The sequence below is a fragment of the Globicephala melas genome, chromosome 1, assembly GCF_963455315.2.
Source record: "Globicephala melas chromosome 1, mGloMel1.2, whole genome shotgun sequence".
Lineage (NCBI taxonomy): Eukaryota > Metazoa > Chordata > Mammalia > Artiodactyla > Delphinidae > Globicephala > Globicephala melas.
Window position 1 is genome coordinate 142611617 of NC_083314.1, and position 18460 is coordinate 142630076.

The 18460-nt window shown below is 52.7% G+C and overlaps 1 protein-coding gene across 7 annotated transcripts in view; it reads left to right on the forward strand.

The window, feature by feature from the left end:
- The window catches only part of SSBP3 (single stranded DNA binding protein 3), a 164617-nt gene extending 147018 nt beyond the window's left edge, over positions 1–17599 (forward strand). For 3 of the 7 annotated variants that reach the window (XM_060305230.2, XM_030870236.3, XM_060305228.2), the window contains 9 exons: positions 3299–3387; positions 4097–4145; positions 4762–4797; positions 5282–5336; positions 6657–6727; positions 14436–14514; positions 14752–14780; positions 14895–14996; positions 15842–17599. In XM_060305230.2, coding sequence (XP_060161213.1) covers positions 3299–3387; positions 4097–4145; positions 4762–4797; positions 5282–5336; positions 6657–6727; positions 14436–14514; positions 14752–14780; positions 14895–14996; positions 15842–15871 — 540 coding nt within the window. In that variant the 3' untranslated portion in view covers positions 15872–17599. The other 4 variants (XM_030870231.3, XM_030870238.3, XM_060305221.2 and 1 more) reach the window with 3 other exon arrangements.
- The last annotated feature ends 861 nt before the right edge of the window (positions 17600–18460 follow it).

Here is an 18460-nt window from a genome sequence, read left to right on the forward strand (position 1 = left end):
CCAGGGACTCCTCCCGGGTCTCCAGCTGCCCCGTCCCTGCAGAGTAGTGCTGAGGACAGGAAGAGGGGGTGTCTGGCTGCGGCCACACCTCAGAAGCCAGTGCTGCGGGCAGGTGGGCACTGGGAGAAGAGAGAACCATTTCTACTGAGTCCGTGAGGCTGTGCTTCTAAGCCCTCCCATCCTCTGTGGAAAGGCCAGGGTCTCTGATTTGAAAACTTGCCTCCAGAACCTGACTGTCAGCCTTACTTTCCCCCCTGAGTTACTGTGTGGCCTTGGGTGAGTCTTGGGCTTCTCTGGGCCTCCAGCTTGGATGAAGTGGGGGCATGTAAGTGGCCATCGGGGTCTGGGCCTCTGCAGGAGGGAGGACCTGGCAGGCCTGCTCCCTCCTGGGCAGCGGCCGTGCTGGCTTTCAGGCGGCTCCTGAGGGGGTCGGGTTAGGGCAGCAGGTGGTGCACCCAGAGCCTCCCCTGAGGGGCTGCATGTCCAGATGTCTTTCAGGAGTGAGCACCCTGCTTCATCTCCTCCTCGCCACACTCTGCTGCCACGTCCTGGGCTCCCGCCGGCCCCCAGGCCAGCCTTCCACTCCATCCCCACAGTGCCGGCTGCTCTCCTGGGTGTGAGAGAGAGCAGGAAGCAGCTGCAGCCCCTGGAGGAGATCTCACTCTCTATCTGGAAGACCTTTCTGATTGGCCAGGCTGCACACAGTGGAAGAGTAGGCTGCCTGGGGAGGTGGTGAGCTTCCTGTTCTGGAGCAGCGGAAGCGAGGCTGAGATTTGTACAGGGGATTTAGTAACTGCACGTGGGCTTAGAAAGGGCCCTTTAAGACCTCATGCTTAAGGCAGCATTAAAGGCTTTGGCGTTTGCTCTGCTAACATCCCAAATCAGTACACACCTCTGAGGGCTGAGGGAGCCCTTCAGAGCCATCATTTCATTTGATCCTCACACGGCCCTGTAAGGGTAGGGGCTCTTTGTCCCCATCTTATGGACGAGGCAGCACAGTGGAGGGGTTGCAGCTCTGAAGCCATGATCATAGCTGCACGAGGGGCCATCACTCTGCTTCTGTGCCTCAGTGTCTTAATCTTTAAAGTGGGGATAGTAGTGAGGTGGTGGTGGTTAAATGTAGGTGGTACTAAGCCCGTAGCACAGCCTGGCACGGAGGAAGCATTGTTATTTTTGTGGTTTGCCCAGAGTCAGGTTGTGCTGGGGCAGGCTCTCCGTGTTCTGACCTCAAATCGGTGGCTCTGCTCACCACGCGTGGCGTTGTCCGTAGGGAGGGACTGGCCCCTTTGTTCACTGATCTTGCGGCACATTTGCTCCAGGGCAGGTGAGTGTCTTCCGGCCCAGGGACTCAGCCCTGAGCAGGCACGGGGGATGCTGGCGGCCAGAGGAGCCCTCCGCGGCCACCCTCCCCTCCCTCCCCCTACTGCAGGCCTTGCTGTCTGCCAGCCAGCCTGGCGCTGCTGCAGTCATTGTGTACACCCTGTCTGGACACTCTCACTCCAAACCCCTCTCTGGGTGACCAAGCCAAGGCGGTGGTCCCGAGATGGTCCCCGGCTGGAGAACCTGCCACCAGCCTGATGGCGGCTCTGTTTGTCAGCTCTGGCCCTTGAGCCTCCTGTTGTGTCCCCACTCCCACCCTCCTCCCCACCTCCCAGATGTGTGGTGTAGAGAGCAGACCCTGAGGCTCGCAGATCCAGGATTAAACCCCAGCAGAGACATTAGCTGACTGTGAACTTGGGCACATCTTTCTCCCCCCAGACCCTCAGTCTCCTCTTCTATAAAATGGGAATAATACCAGTTTCATGGCATTGTTACAAGGTCCAAACCAGAGACTGTATGTGTTATGTGCTCAGTAAAAAATGGCCAATGCTGGCTGTTCCTTTGCCATCAAAATTCCACCAACCTGCTACTTTCTCCTACAAAGGCAGAGCTCAAGCTACAACCAGCCTCATGTTACTTTCCGTTCATTCACTTCTTCACTCCATTGATGATTCAGCGCCCAGTCTGTGCCAGCTGATGTGTGCAGTGACGGGGGATATGAAGATCAGTAGGATAGAGTTCCCACCTTCCAAAGGGGTTCAGAGTCCAGTGGGAGAGATGGACATGTGGCCACGATCATAAGCCAGAGTGCTGCAGGCCATTGGGGGAGGACATTACAAGGCACTCTGGGAGTGACTAGGATGGAGCAGTTAACCCCATGGGATGGAGCAGGGAAGGCCTCACAGAGGAGGTGCTGTTTGAGCTGGGTATTGGAGGATGTGTAGGAGCCTGCCAAGTGGAGAAGGGAGGCAAGATATTTATTTCTGCGAAGAAAATAGCTCTGGAAGAGGCGAGTCGGGGAGCAGTGGTGAAGGAGATGAGCCAGCTGAAAGGCCTGGGTGCCTGGTTCAGTGGCTCTGACCCATCCCACTGCCGTGGTGGGTTGTGCCGAGCTGAGTTGGGACTCCTGCAAGTTTCCAAGTTTTGTGTAGACTCTTCTCTTAAATGGAACAGTGATTCCCTTGAGCAGGGAGACAGAGTTTTCCCTCCTGCTCCTCCAGTACTGTGCCTGTTGAGGGCCACACGTGCTGACACCTGCATCGGGTGACGATATGGAGGGACAGCCCAGACCCAGGGCGGGGTGGGGTCTGCAGATGCCCGGCCGCGGGACAGGCCTTTTGGGAGTGTGCCTCCCCTCCCACGTGCAGACTCAGCCCTGCCCCCAGCCTGCTGGCTGTTTCTTCTCCCCAGATTTCTAAGGTGGGTGGTGGTCACCAGCTGGTCCTATTACTGAGTCTCTTCCCCTTTCCTGCCTGAGTCCTGAGGGCAGGTGCCGACCAGCATCATGAGCTGCTTCCTGGATGCCTGTGTGCTTTCGGGAGACCCATCCTGAAGCCCTTGAAGTTGCATCTAAAGCTGGGACTGTTCCTTTGTGCTGGCTTGTCACTGTGGTCCTGTCAGTTGGTTCCCACCCAGCATTTTTCTTTTTTTTTTTTTTTTTTGCGGTACGCGGGCCTCTCACTGCTGTGGCCTCTCCCGTTACGGAGCACAGGCTCCGGACGCGCAGGCTCAGCGGCCGTGCCTCACAGGCCCAGCCGCTCCACGGCATGCGGGATCCTCCTGGACTGGGGCACGAACCCGTGTCCCCTGCATCAGCAGGCAGCCTCTCAACCACTGCGCCTCCAGGGAAGCCCCCACCCAGCATTTTTTTAATGAATGTATTACTTTCTCATCAGATCCTTTTCACAGACTAACTCGCTTATGTTCTGTTTGTTTTTCCCCCTCCTTCTCTCTCCGGTTCCCCTTCTCCTTCTCATAGACTGACGCTTGGTTATCGTTGCAGAATTACGGCAGCGGCATGAGACCACCACCCAACTCCCTTGGCCCCGCCATGCCCGGGATTAACATGTAAGGCCAACCACCCTGCTGGCGGCTCAGAGCCCATGGCTTTCCCCGCCCTTTGCTCCCCCTGAGAGACTTGTGATGGGAGTAATTACTGGCACCTCTCTGGACCTCAGTCTCTCATCAGTAAAGTGAGGATGTTGAGCATACCGGTGATGAGACCTCATACACCCCCCTATAGTGCTTGTCTGTGCCAGGCAGTCTTCCAAGCTTGCTACATGGATCAGTTCACCTAATCTTCATGATAACCCTGTGAGGTGCTTACTATTATCCCCTGTTGACAGATGGGGTAACTGAGGGCACAGAGAGGTGGGGTAACTGGGGGCACAGAGAGGTGAAGTAACTTGCCCAGGCTCACACAGCTCTAAGTGGCAGGGTCAAGATTTGAAGCCCTGTACGGTTGATCACTCTTTCAGGGACTTCAGTGGTGTAGCCCCTTTGTGGTAGTTGATCCCTATGAGAATCTCTGTATTCCCTTTCTAGGAAAATGCATGTGCAGAGGAAATATTATTTTCACAAATTTTGCACATAATTTATAGGAATCTCTAGATTTCTGCCCACGGAACTACACATTATTACCCCAGAACAGCTCTAGGAGTGTATGAAGGCTTCCTGTTAGTGATTTCAGCCCTCTTGTTCTGACCCTGCTGGCACTACCCCCTTGGTGCTTATAGCATCATTTTTCATTGTCTCCATCTCTCTCTCCCTCTCTCAGGGGCCCGGGAGCTGGCAGACCCTGGCCCAATCCTAACAGTGCTAACTCAGTGAGTACCCAGGTTGGCGGGGGGAGGCGCTGTCTGCTAGGGACTGCGTTCTAGGGAGCAGGGTGGTTCCTGTCCCCAGGTTGGAGGTGTCATGGGGAGTGGGATGCAGCAGGATTCCACCTGATGCCTTCAAGGAGAAGCCCACCTGTAAGGCGAAGCGTGGGAGTATCATGCTGGGGCCCTCAGGGGCTCTCCCCGCTGCTCTGCAGAAGCTGAGGTGTGAGCTGCGAGCCGGGCTCAGAGCCCTGTCCTGCCAACCTCCTCTCCCTTGGCAGGGCTGGCTTCCAGTGCTCAGAGGAAGGAGCTGGGAAGGGGCTTAGCACAGACAGTGCCGGGCAGGAGGCCGCGGGTGGGGGAAGCGCTCACTTTGCTGACCTAGAACTGGAGGGTCTCCCGCGCCTATGGCCCCCCAAGGCTCCCTGCCAAGGCTCTCAGGATCGGTTCAGCATAGGGACTGGACTTGGCTCACATCCCTGGCCCCCTAGAGACACTAACCAGGTGGCTCAGTGTGTTTCCCATCAGGAGTGGGGTTGTGTCCCCCAAAGGATTTGGAAGGTAGAGCACTCATTGCCTGTCAGAGGAGGTGTCTGAGGTGTCATCCCCCTCTTGTTTCTAGATTCCATATTCCTCCTCATCACCCGGCACCTACGTGGTAAGTGTGTGCAGGTTTGGGGCATTGCGTGTCTAACCTCGTGACTGTATGTACAAGAGTACGTGGGGTGGGGGGGCCCTGTCTCTTTCCTCTCACAATATATTCTGAGCACAGGTTCCAAACTGTGCTAGTACTTGCTGTCAATATACAGGTATCTGTACTTTCTGGTGGCCCAGAAGTCCCCAAACAAGACCCAGAGTTGGGACCCCCATTCGGGGGACTGACCAGTAGGCCAGTCAGCTTCCACTACAGGCCTCTGGTTTCACCGGTCCCCATGTGTATGAGCACACACGCACGCCCACAGCTGCCTCTTGGTTTAAAGAAAGGAAAGGGGGAACCCAGTTGCCCCAAGCCTTAAACACCCGGGCCCTGGGTGAGCGCTGGCTGCTGACTTGGCTGGAGCTCAGTGGCCTCTCCCCACGTGTGTCATCACCATGGGCTTTTTACCGTGGGTTTCTGATGTCAGTTTTTATCTCATCTCCAGGGACCCCCTGGTGGTGGCGGCCCCCCAGGAACACCCATCATGCCTAGTCCTGCAGGTAAGAAGGCTGGGGGAGGGGTGCCGCTGAGGGAGTAGGGAGTCCTGGAGGGGCCTGGGTGCAGAGCCAGGGCTTGCAAGCCGCTCTTCCTGAGCAGTGCGCCCCCCACCCGGCATCTTGGCACCAGGGATTTAGTGGGCAGGAGGCCCCGGTGCCACCAACCTGCCATGTGGCCTCAGCCGGGTCACTCCTCATCTCCAGTGAAAGGACAGGGCAGAGCAAGGAGATCCGGAAACAAGGGGTCTCACTGCTTTCGGCTCCCGCTGGCCAGAGAGAATCCTGTCCTGGTTGTCATTTCTCTAGATGACTGAGAAGGGGCTTTTGGGTTCTGGCATCCTGGGACCAGGACTCTACAGCGTGATGCCTCTTGAGTGTCTAGAGCTATTGGCTTCTGGTCCTCTGTATCAAAGATCCCTTTTCCCTTTTCTTTAATCAGAAGAGGGCATGTGCGCACACCCACACCACACACACACACACACACACACAGCATCACAACTGTGTTTTTTCCCAGCTAAGAGTAGCGTACCGTCAACTAGAAGGAATTCAACATACTATCTTTACCCACCCCCAAAATAAAAAGTGAGAGGTAGTTGGATCTCTGCCCGAGAAATACTGGTGCCTGCTCCTGATATAAACATGTTAGCTGATTTCCTAAGGAGACTTTGCTGGCTAATTGGGGACACGGAGGAGTCCCTCTCTCCCATCCCCTCAGCTCCCTGTAGCAGGGCAGCTGCTCAGTGGCAGGGGTGGCTCTGGCGGTGACCGTGATATTCCCGCTCCTGTTCCCTCTTTCTGCTGCTGCATTTTTATGAGCTGCATGACCTACATTCAGACTGGGTCACATTAAACCACTCCATATGTTACTGCGTCGCCAGCACCATCCCTGCCTCTCTCTCCTGCCCCATCAGCTTGGCAGGGCGGCCCCATCAGCTTGTGGTGTTTCTCTTTCCCCGTTTGACTAACACTACCGGGCGGGGTTGGGGGGAGAGCACAGGTGGTGGTCTGGCCGCCCCTGCATTGCCAGGCAGTGTCTGGGGACCAGATTTGGTTTGAGATGGGGGAGACGGCTTTGCCACGTCCACGTTGCTATCCAGGCACCCTGAAATCCTTCCTTTCAGGGTCGAGTGGTTTTCACAGTTGAATTTTCTGCGATTAAAAACTTTGTGAATCTTCATTAAATACAAATTAGCCAGAAAATGGTGGTACTTAGAGGAAATTTTAGGTGATAAAATACAAAAGAATGAGTTCAAGTGCCATGAGTTTGTTTTAATTAAGAAGTGAATTAATCACCCCGACTTGCGGGTTTCCACTGTTCTACAGATTCAACAAATTCCAGTGACAACATCTACACAATGATTAACCCGGTGCCGCCTGGAGGCAGCCGGTCCAACGTAAGTCAGCTTCTAATAATTTACACATCAGGTACTGCGACAGATCCGACTGACCTCGTCGGCTGAGCGGAAACAGGCTTAGCTGATGGCAGCCGTTTGTTACCAAAGATGGATAAAATAAACCATCAGAAAAGTGATTGACTCTTGGGCAGCTTGGTTCCCATTTCATAGCTGGCAGCGGGTGGGAGAGAAGCGGGTGGGCTGATGCGAACACCTCTGGTCAGAGCGGGGCACCCAGCCTCACGGTGGGGCCCCCTGCTGGCCCGAGCCGGCTGTGGACGGGGAAGAGCAGCAGGCTGCAGGTGGGCCTGGGCCGGCCCCTGCTCGGCCGACTGTCTCTGCACCTGGGCGATGTCTCAGGTCCGTATCCTTGGCCGTGGAGCTTTGGGGGGAGGCCCCCGGGGGCCTGCCTGCTGTGTGCCTCTGGGAGCCCTCAGACCCCCCCATCTTGTAACCTCTCTGCCTCTGCTCGGGCCCTTCCCTCATCTAGAAGCCACTTGCTCCCTTCTTGGCCTCTCGGAAGTCCCAACCTGTAATAATGATGTCGCTCAAATTCCACTTGTTCTGATTCCTGCTCACCTACTCCCTCTCGTGTTCCCGCACCCATGTCAGGACTGGACTGTGCAGTGGCGGCCTGTCTCCCTCTCCCGGCTGGGAGCTCCCTAAGGACAGGGCTGGTCTGACCCACAGACAACCCTTCCTTGCCAGGTGGGGGAGGCGAGTCCCACTGGCCTTGCCCTCCGGGAGCTCAGGGTCTGGAAAGGAGGCTGTCATGTGACCACATCAGTAGTTTGTGGGCTGCAGAGCCAGAGGGTGGGCTTGTGGCCCCAGGGTTGGCTCGGGCCCTTAGGGATGCACAGTTTGGTTTTGCCAGTTCGGTTCCTGATGTGCCTCCTGAATCACCCCATGTGTTAAATCCTGATTATGGGCTGCCCTGTGCTGGCTGCTGCGCGTGTGTCATCCTCCAGCAGCCTCTGGGTGAGGGTCATTGCCCTGCCTCCTGGGGCTGCCGAGAGGGACCTTACCCGGGGTCCTGGGACCGAGAAGTGTGGGAACCTCGCTCCTCAACTGCTGCTCCACCACCATCTCTCCCCCTCTCCTGGGCAGCCAGCATCTCCCATAGCCCCTGCCTCTCCCTAGGGTGGCCAGCCATTTGGATTTTAGCACGGAAAGCCCTGTGTCTTGGGAGATGACTTCCCAGGACACAAAAATGCTGGGTTTTGGTAATGGATGCAGGTTGGGCAGAAAAGTGTAAGACCCATATAGTGGTCCCAAAGACAGGACTGGGCACATGAAAGTGGCATAGACTCCCCACTTCCCATGGTTGCCGTCACCATATCTTCCTGAGCACGGATGCCAGCAGTCGTGGTCTGTGGCTCTCAATGATGGACCATCCGTGTTGCATCATTCCGAGGGGTACGACTCGAGCGCGCTGCATCCGGGCCCTGGCGGAGTCCACCTTTGACTCTGCTTGCGGCTTAACTGTTTGTGTCAAGATAGTGCAGTTTTCATTTTTCACATTGTGAGTATCACGATCATGTTTTCTAAGAGCTCAGATAATGAAAATGAGAACGATGAGACCACCAGCACCAGCGTGACCCCGACACCTCCAAAAAAAAGGGGGGGGGCTGAATGAATTTTAATGACAGGTGTGAGGACACATACAACTGGGTCAGGGAGGCAACTAACCAAACCAGAACATACCGGCAAGTGTGCTGAAAAGATGAGAAGGGATGTGGGTGGAAAAAGGGCGGGAGAGCGCATTGTAGACAGAACTGCACAATCTAGGACGAGATAGGCACATCCTTTTAAATCAATCAAAAGTTTTGTGCATCCTCCAAAGAGACCAGTGCTCAGTGCAAAACAGCGGCTGCCACGTTGGCCGGGGCATGAACACCGTTGGCCCTTGAATGAACACCGTCGCCATGTTGGTCCATGAACTGAGATGGCTCCACGAACAGAGAAGGTTACATTTCCTGACTCAGAGGCTGCAACTAAGTCCTGTGGGTGAACAGAAGGGGGAATTTTGATGACAAGTGTGTTGGTCCTTTACAGTGTGCAGCTGATTCTATTGCATCTTCGAGAAAATCAGGGAGCTTCCTTCATCATATCACATGGTTCATCACACCGTGGCAACAGAAGTCTCCCCAGCTTTTAGGTACTTTGACTTGAAAACTGGAGCTTCAAATCATAATCTTGATTTCTACAAAGAAGATGTTAATGAAACTGCAGAAAACAAATAAAAGATTGTTATTCTCCTTGTCCAAATGCAAACCAGACTTCGCTTGTTTATCTGCATATTTGGCAGACAGTGCAGTTAATTTGGCAAGTTTCATTTAGTCTATAAACTTCTTACCTGCTAAATGCCCCACACACCTGGTCCCCGACACTGCTGTCAAGGGGGGAGATTTGCTTACCTTTGATAATCCAGCTTTCATAATGAAACGTTTAATTGTCAATTTGCTCAAAACGTGCAGAAGCACTCAGTGAGGTTTTTGAGTTTACAGAAATGGAGAGAGCCTTGGACACACGCCCACAGATGGCTGTTGCTGGCCACAGAGAAGATGTTAAAATGTCAGCCTGCTGTGATGCTCTTCTCTGATTTGGAAATACGATGAGATGAGAATGCAGAAAGGAATGACAGTAAAATAGAAATGTAGTTGCTGCTTCTCCAGAACCGTTTGATGATCTTTAAAGAGGCCATGAGGAACCTAGATGAGGCTGAGTGGCCGGCACTTGAGCTGTTCAGATTCGTAGGGGGTTGTGATAGAGCCTCGTACAGCCAAAGTAATGGCTTACCTTTGGCAGTGAGGCTGCTTGAGGACTCAGAGTGTCACCGGTAAGGGCAGCCAAGTTAGAACTTTCCCAGTTTCTTTATTAAAACTGTAACTTATTTAGAATCCAACTTAGATCTCACAAGTTCAGATTACCTTTGTGCTTTAAAACCAGTTTCCCTAAGAGAGGTTTAATCGATAATGATATCCAGTGTGCTCAGAATGTTTAGAAATGATGGCCATCGTAGGCAGGCATAGCCCATCTGATGAGCTCCTAGATGAAAAGGGCCTGACTGACAAGCAGCTGATCTTCCAAAACCCGCTTGTAGATACTAAGTGGTTGGACATCTTTGGAGAGCTGGAAGCGATTCCTACAGATCCAAAAACCTGAGCACGTAAGCAAAATCCTAAGCACTCCATGTGTAGACGTGGTTTTTTTGTTTTGTTTTTTTGGCTGCTTTGGGTCTTTGCTGCTGTGCGCGGGCTTTCTCTAGTTGGAGCAAGCGGGGGCTACTCTTCGTTGTGGTGCGCGGGCTTCTCCTTGCGGTGGCTCCTCTTGTTGCGCAGCATGGGCTCTAGGCGCACGGGCTTCAGTAGTTGTGGCTCGCGGGCTCTAGAGCGCAGGCTTGGTAGTTGTGGCGCACGGGCTTAGTTGCTCCGCGGCATGTGGGATCTTCCCGGGCGAGGGATTGAACCCGTGTCCCCTGCACTGGCAGGCGGATTCGTAACCACTGTGCCACCCAGGAAGTCCGTGCAGACGTGTTTGTGGAGAGGATAGTCTAGTGTTACCACGTTGGACTGACACCAGGGCTTGATAAGAGCAGAGCGGCACGTCGGTACATTTTCCATTTGACTCTGTATTCAGTTTTGCCACTACACGAAAGGAAAGAAGGATGCCCAAGAACCTGCAGGCAATTCAGGGAAGTATTAGTGGAAAAGCAAGCACCATTTGCCCTGTTGGACCCCTGAAAGCAAGACGGGTCCCCAGCAGCTCTAATGGACACCACCCCCGCCACAAAAAAAAAACGGCCAGGCTCTTGCTTTGGCCATGTCTTCTCACACTGGCATGGTCTGGTCCTGAAGCGTGGCCTCAGGAGGTGCCACGAGTGTTCCCATCAGTACACAGAGGATATAGGACTGAATGAACTTCCTTGAATGGATTATCCAAGACATCTACCCAATGAAAGAAACAATGCTAGCTTTTTGTACGTAAAACTTTTTTTTAAATCTTTAAAAAAAGCAGAGCAAAAATATCCTATTGTGATACAGGACAGAAAAAAGTGGCAGTTTTTAGAAACTAAATATAGGTAGTATCTGTTTAATCGGTCCTGTTGTATTTAGGTTCTCTTTAGAAAAACTCTTAACGTGTGTGTTCAATAAATACACAGTAATACAGCCTACAACATTTAAATATCCAGTAAAGAGTTAAAATAATTTGCTGTGTCAGAACACAGAAATATTATAAAAGTGTTGTGTTTTTTCCACACGTCATTTGTTTAACTAGTCCTACTGTTGCCCCTGTTAACTAGTTCAGCTGTTCTTTAATTAATAGCATTTAAGTAACAGAAAAGTAAATAATACAGAATAAAGAAGTGGCGCTGGGACAACTGGATATCCACGTGCAGACAAATGAAGTTAGACTGCATCCTTACAACATACACAAAAATTAACTCGGTGTAGACCCTAGGCCTAAATGTCAGAGCTAAAACTATCAAACACTTAGAAGAAAATGTAGGAGTAAATCTTTGTGACCTGGGTTAGCAAAGCCTTCTTACCTACAACACCAGAAACACAAGGGACAAAAGAAAAAAAGTAGCTGCACTAGACTTCATTAAAATTTAAAACTCAAGGGGCTTCCCTGGTGGCGCAGTGGTTGAGAGTCCGCCTGCCGATGCAGGGGACACAGGTTCATGCCCCGGTCCGGGAAGATCCCACATGCTGCGGAGCGGCTGGGCCCGTGAGCCATGGCCGCTGAGCCTGCGCGTCTGGAGCCTGTGCTCCGCAACGGGAGAGGCCACAACAGTGAGAGGCCCGCGTACCGCAAAAAAAAAAAAAAAAATTTAAAACTCGTGCTTCAAAGGACACTGTCAAGAAGGTAAAAAGACAGCCCATAGAAAATATTTGCAAGTCATATGTCTGGTAAGGGGCTTGAATCCAGAATATGTAAAGAACTCTTAAAACTCAATAATAAAAAAACAAACCAACTTAAAAATGGCCCAAGGGGACTTCCCTGGTGGTTAAGGGGACTTCCCTTCCAGTGGTTAAGAATCCAACTTGCAATGCAGGGGATGCCAGTTTGATCCCTGGTTGAGGGACTAAGGTCCCACATGCCACGAGGCAACTAAGCCCACACACCACAACTACAGAGCCCGCATGCCGCGACTACAGAGCCCACGCACTCTGGACCCTGCGCCCCACAACTAGAGAGAAACCCACGTGCCACAACTAGAGAAAAGCCTGCGTACCACAACGAGAGAGAAGCCCACGCGCCATGACGGAAGATCCACATGCCGGAACTAAGACCCGACGCAGCCAAAAAATAAACTTAAAAGCAAATGGGCCAAGGATCTGAATGGACATTTCTCCAAAGATGTACAAATAGCCAATAAGCACATGAAAAGATGCTCAGCGTCAGTTATTAGGGAAAAGCAAATGAAAACTACAGTGAGCTATCACTTCACACCCACTAGGATGGCTAGAATCAGAAAGACATAGTGAGCGGTGTTGGCAAGGATGGGAAGAAATTGGAACCCTCACACATAGCTGGAGGGAACGTGGAACGTGAAGTGGTGCAGATGCTGTGGAAAACAGTCTGGCAGTTCTTCGAAAGGTTAAACAGTTACCCTGTGACCCTGCAATTCCACTCATAGGTATCTACCCCAGAGAAATGAAAGCATGTCCACACAATAATTGTACACAGATGTTCACAGGAACACTAGTCATAATAGCCAAAAAGTGGAAACAACCTAACTGCCCATTGACTGATGAATGGGTAATTAAATGTGGTATATACATACAATGGAATGTTACCTGGCCGTAAGAAGGAATGAAGTACATGATACATGCAACAACATGGATGAACCTTGAAGGCATTTTGCTAAGTGAAAAAAGCCAGCCACAAAGGTCACATATAATTCTGTTTGTATGAAGTGTCTAGAATAGCTAAATCTGTAGAGACAGAATAAATTAATGGTTGAGTGGGCCTGGGGATTCAAGGGGGGCGGGGATGGGGAGTGACTGCTAATGGATGCAGGTCATGAAAACGTCCTAAAATTGATGGTGGTGGTGGTTGCACAACTCTATATATAAATACACTAACAACCACTGAATTGCATACGTTAAATGGGTCACTTGTATGGTATGTGAATTATATCTCAAGCTGTTAAAAAGAACAACAAAAATACACATGTTATTTAAGATACCTGTTTTTTAAATATATGTATGTTACAGTAATGACACATGTGCATAATTGTTTATTGTCACATTTCGGTTCTTTTGCTCTGGTGTGACTGTGTCTGGGTTTGACTCCTTAAAAAGTTGGTCACCCTCATCCTCCTATCACTTGGGTTCATAAGCATGAAATTGGTTGCCAGATGGCAAAATGTGCCCCAAAGCCTGCCAGTGGCCCTGGGAGGCCACTGGGGAGGCAAGGATCCTGCACCCACGGGGTGTGTGAGTGGGAGGCGGAGTGAGGAAGCGGCTGGTGCCCCAGCCCCTCCCCTGCAGTCTCGTCACATCAGTTCCTGCTCCAGCCACTCCGTGCTGGCACCTGCTAGGAGGCCTCTTACTTGTGCTCAGGCAGGACCCCTGCTGAGAACAAGGCCATGGTCCATCTCTGCCTGCCCAGATTCTATCCCTCAATTATTTTGACGCTCTGCCGCCGCCTCCATGCAGCCTGTTCTGATTTCTCTGCCCTTTTCTCAGTGCCTCTTTCTGAAGTTGCAGCCGTGCTTTGTCTGCAGCTCTCTTTGGATCTCAGCATCCTGTGGGGAAGTTGGGTGTCCGTGGCTGTGCTCCTCCTTCAGACTGAGGCCCAGGTGTGACTCAGCTCTGTGTCCTTAGTGCCTGGCACAGGCCTCCATTCTGCCACTTCATCCCCTGTCCACCCTGGCATCCAGTCTGTATCCCTGGGCCTTGGCTCTCCAGACTGGGCTCAGCCATCCCTTGGTGGCCATGTGATGTGACCTCTGGCCTTTGGTTGCTGTTTTGCTGAGATCGGGGGGTTAGTTCCAGACAGATTTGAGAAGGCGGGTAGAGCAGATTACACGTCTGGTGTCTGGTCTGTCTGCGCCGTCAGTTCTGCTCATTAGTGAGCTCCCCCACACAGTCTCAGCAAGAGAGGTCCTGCCACCCACGCCCCAGCTCCCCACACATTTCTGAGGAAGAGCCTGGAGGAGGCTAGTGTGATGGTTCCAGGGCCAGGCTGCCCACGGTCCAGCCACAGCTTCTCCATCTCTCCTACCTGGGAGATCGTGGGCAAAGCATGGTCCACTCTGCGCTTCAGTCTCCTCATCTGTAAAATGGGGAGGAAAAGCACAAATGTTTTTGTTTCCTGGCCTGGCAGTTGGTCACTCCGTCTGGGTGAGGTTCACTGGCGAGCCCCGCACGCTGCCCGGGGGATGGAAAGAGCCCGGGATGGGATCCAGCAGGCCTGGTTTGAGAGCTGTCTCTGGGTGGCCTTGGACCAGTCCCTCTCTCTCTCTGGGTTGGTTTCCTCCCGTGGTGCATAGGAGTGAGCGCCTCTGCCTTGCACAATTCCTAGGGCCGAGGGGAGGCACCAGCTCCGGCCTCCTGGTGTTAAATGCCTGAGTGTGTGAGAGTGGCCCCGCCAGAATGGAAGCTCCCTGGGGATGCAGCTGGGCATGGGAGCCCTGCGAGGGTTGCGGCCGAGCCGAGGGCCCGCTCAGCTGCCACGCTCTGTGCTTCTCCCACAGTTCCCGATGGGTCCAGGCTCGGACGGCCCGATGGGGGGCATGGGTGGCATGGAGCCACACCACATGAACGGCTCGTTAGGTGAGTCAGCGCCCTGACCTCGTCATGCTGCCCCCTGCCCGACCCTCCCGGGAAGCCTTCTCTGCCTTGGCTCCTGGCTCCCCTAGGCCGGGTCCCCACAGGAAGATCCCAAGAGGAAGATGTTGCCTAAGTAGAAGATTCTCTTTGCAGAGATGTTTGGGCTTGGGCGAAAGGGTTTGGAGGCCCCTGCACAGAAGAGTGGGCAAGAAACTGAACTGGATTCATTTTTCCTTTCAGGGTCAGGTGACATAGATGGACTTCCAAAAGTGAGTGTGTATTCCATGTCTCCTCCCTGACAGCACCACCCAGAAAGCCTTTCCCGCATCTGGGGGGCAGGTTGCTGGGGGCACGGGGGCTTACCTCCTCTGCTCTCTCTGCAGAATTCTCCTAACAACATAAGTGGCATTAGCAATCCTCCAGGCACCCCTCGAGACGACGGTGAGCTAGGAGGGAACTTCCTCCACTCCTTCCAGAACGACAATGTAAGTGTGCCTGCCACCACCCTCATTTCACCCCTGGGTCCTCACCGTATCCCCTGGGGCCTGGGGACTGTTGATTTAAGTTTCAGTCTCCTGACCAAGACCTGCCTGGTGGGCCAGTGTCCTGGCAGCTGTGTCGTGGGCCTTTCACCTCGGTTATTTTTCCACACAAAGTGCAGAGCCCTCACTTCCCCCACCCCCCTCCCCCACTGCCTGGCGCTGACCCCTGCTACCTGAGTCTGACCTTCCCGAAGCATCCACATGGAGGCGCAGCGCCTCCAGCAATGAAGAAGCTGACGTGGCTGGACGAGCCCTGGGCTCTGGCCCACTGGGTCTCTGTCCCAGTCTTATTTCCTCCTGTCCTGGGGAAGGAGTTTCACGCAACCAGTGACTTCCGGGGGTCTCGGTGCAGAGGAGCTGGCCGTCCCCTTTTTCACATTGGGCCTCTATTTACAGTGTCATCTGAAGAAACGATGTCATGGTTAAGCAGCTTTTGAGAACCTCAGGCCGGCTCCCACCCCAGGGCACCCTGTCTGTGCTCCGGCTCGTCAGACCCCGGTTCTCTGCAGTCTGTGGCCCCATGAGGGGACGGCAGGGGCCGCTGCTGCTTTGCTTGGAAAGAAGGGGTGATTTGGAGAGGGAAAGGGGCCAGGGGAGAGGAGTCAGGGACACAGGCTGGTGCCAAGAGGTGGCTCCTAAGTCCCGCCTGCTGGCCCCCTGCCCACCCAGTGCCACCATGGGTGTCTCAGCCCAGCCACCCCCAGTCCAGCTCTGTGCAGTCAGATCTCCACAGGGCTCTCCCACACCCTGGCCCTCATGACCCCCCTTCTCTGCTTCTCCCCTTCCAGTATTCTCCAAGCATGACGATGAGTGTGTGATCCCCCCTCCTCTTCCCTGAGACGCTGAGAGAGCCGGCATTGCAGGCGGGAAGGTGCCAGAAATTATGCAAGAAGAAGTGAGGTGTCATTACCCAGGAGCTGGGGGAGGGGCATCTCCTGCTCCCCCTCAACCCTCCCCCTCCCCTCCCCCAACCTTTCTCAATTTTAGTTTCATGCAATAAAAAGGCCGAACTTTTTATTCCATAAAACATGAAGGACAAAACTCAAAAATACATTTCAAGTCAATGACCAGAAAAATCCCACCCCTTGCCCTTTCCCAAAAGGACCTTTTATGTACATGACACATTTTTGTTGTTTTTTTGTTGGGGGTTTTACCGTTGTTGGGATTTTTTTAATTTGTTTTCAGGGGGGTTTTTTGGGGGAAAAATTTTTAAAAATGGAAGCTTCTAGCAAGCCCCACCCCCACCCCAATCAACCTCTTTGCTTTCTTCTTTAAAAAAAAAAAAAAGGACAAAAAAAAGCAAAAAATGAAAAACAAAAAACAAAAACCCAAGCCCTGTTGTCTGTCTGTACCCAAGCCCTTCCACCAGGAAAGCTAGTCTAGGTGTGAGATCTCACCTGTCTTTGTAGCCATCTAAAAATAATAATAATAATTATAATAAACTGGGCAGTTTACAATCGGTGGTTTCTTTCAAACGGCCTTTTTGGGAAAGAAAAAAGGAGTCACCCTTTTCCACTTGGGGTTTTTGGTTTGTGCTGACGGGCAAGGGAAGGGCAGGAACCTGTCTTGTTTCTGCTTGGTCTCCTGGCGAGGTGGCGACAGCAGCTGCACAGCTTCGACCCCAGACCCCCTCCCCCGTTACGTGGCCGGAGGGGCCAGACCACCGACCGCTTTCAGGATCCCGCCCCAGCGGAGCTGTGCTGCGACCCAGTGGCATGCACTGTGTTCCCAGGACTGCTTCCTCTCTCTTCTGGACCTCTCCCCGCCCAGCATCCCGCCCTCCAGCCCCCTCCTCAGCCCCCACCCCAGTCTTCCCAGTGAGAATCCTGCCAGCGGGGTGGTGGCCTGGAGCGGAGTGGGGGAGGCCGCCCCGACAGGATGGCTATGACCTGGGACATGGAAACTGTGACCTCCGCGTTCTCATTCCTCGAATCGTCCTCCTGTGTGCGGGCAGTGGAGGGCTGGAGTTTGGGTTTTCTTTTTTTTTCCCCTCTTGATTCTTCTTTTTCAAAAATGGGATATTGACCAGAATTGCTCTGTGTGCGCTTGGAACTGGACAGAGAGACTTTGGAATAGCTGTGGGGGGCAGGGGGGACGCCAGCAACCAAACAGATGTGCTGTTTCCGGTCCTGTTTTTATTTTCAAAAACCAACAAATGCAACAGTGGAGCCTGTCCCCTCCCAGGAGGGGTGACTTGTGGCCTCCCTCACCTCACCACCCCCCATCGAAACCTCTGTGTCTTGCCCTGAAGACACCAGAATTCTTTGTACATTTACACCCCTCCTCCTCCTCCTCCCCCTCTGTAGCTGGTCTTTGTTTTCGTCCCTCCCTTTCTGATCCATGTATATCATATTATGTGAGATATCATCTGCCTGAAAAAAGACCCTGTGCGGATTATTGGGAACATTGTAGCTGTTTCTGTGTTTTTTCTTACCTTGTAGTCTGGTTCTGAATTAAGAGAGGAAAAAAAAGTAATTATGATACATTGTAGTTTGTGTACGATATATGTTGATAACGTTTTATTAAAGGGACATCTTTTTTCCGCAGCCCTTCCTGACATGTTTGGGGGGAACATGGGTTGGAGTTCATTATACTGATTACAAAATGCCAGGCAACTGGTTGGGCAGAATTTTTGTTCCTGGTGCAGGGCAAGATTTTGGTTTGTGCTGTTTCAGGAGTCGGCCTTCTTTTCCTGGGCATGTTAATCTTCTGTGGAGAGTTGGGGAAGATGGTTGGGAGGACACTGTCTCACTTCAAATATTCGGGGACATTCTAAAAGGCAGTGCGGTTTCTCATCTCACAAACGCATTCTGGTTTGCCAGAGTATATTTTTCTGGATAAGGTTCCCGGTGTGCTGTTTTCAGTGGAGAGTCAGCATCGGCTAGGCTGGCCCCATGGGCTGCAGCCATGCCCTGCTTTCTCCCTTCAGGTGGAATTTGCTTCACAGGTCCTAGGGTGCCGGGCCACAGGGGCATTGAGTTTTATTTTTTCACCTCCAAGGCAACAGGGAGCCCTTGAAAGATTTGGAGAGTGGCACAGTTTGACTTGAATGTTTGAAAACGGTGCAGGCCACATCCTGGAAGATGGTTGGGTGGGGCTGGACAGATTTGGGGAGACCCAGTCCCAGCTGCTGTCTAGGCAAGAACTACTGCAAGCCCACCAAGTCAGCAGCTGTGGATGCTGATTTGAACCTTTAGAAAGTAGAACTTTCTGCCTCCCTGGAGCTCTGGGGCCAGGCCCGCAGCAGGAGGGGAGGGAAACACACGATGTCTGAGCAAAGTGTGGCTTTAGCCCGCCTTTACAAAGTCTGAAGGGACCAGTTTCAGATCCTGCAGGATCTGTGTGGCCCTGAGCAAGTTAGTTCATAACCTCTGTCCTCAGTTTCCTCATCTATAAAATGGGAATAA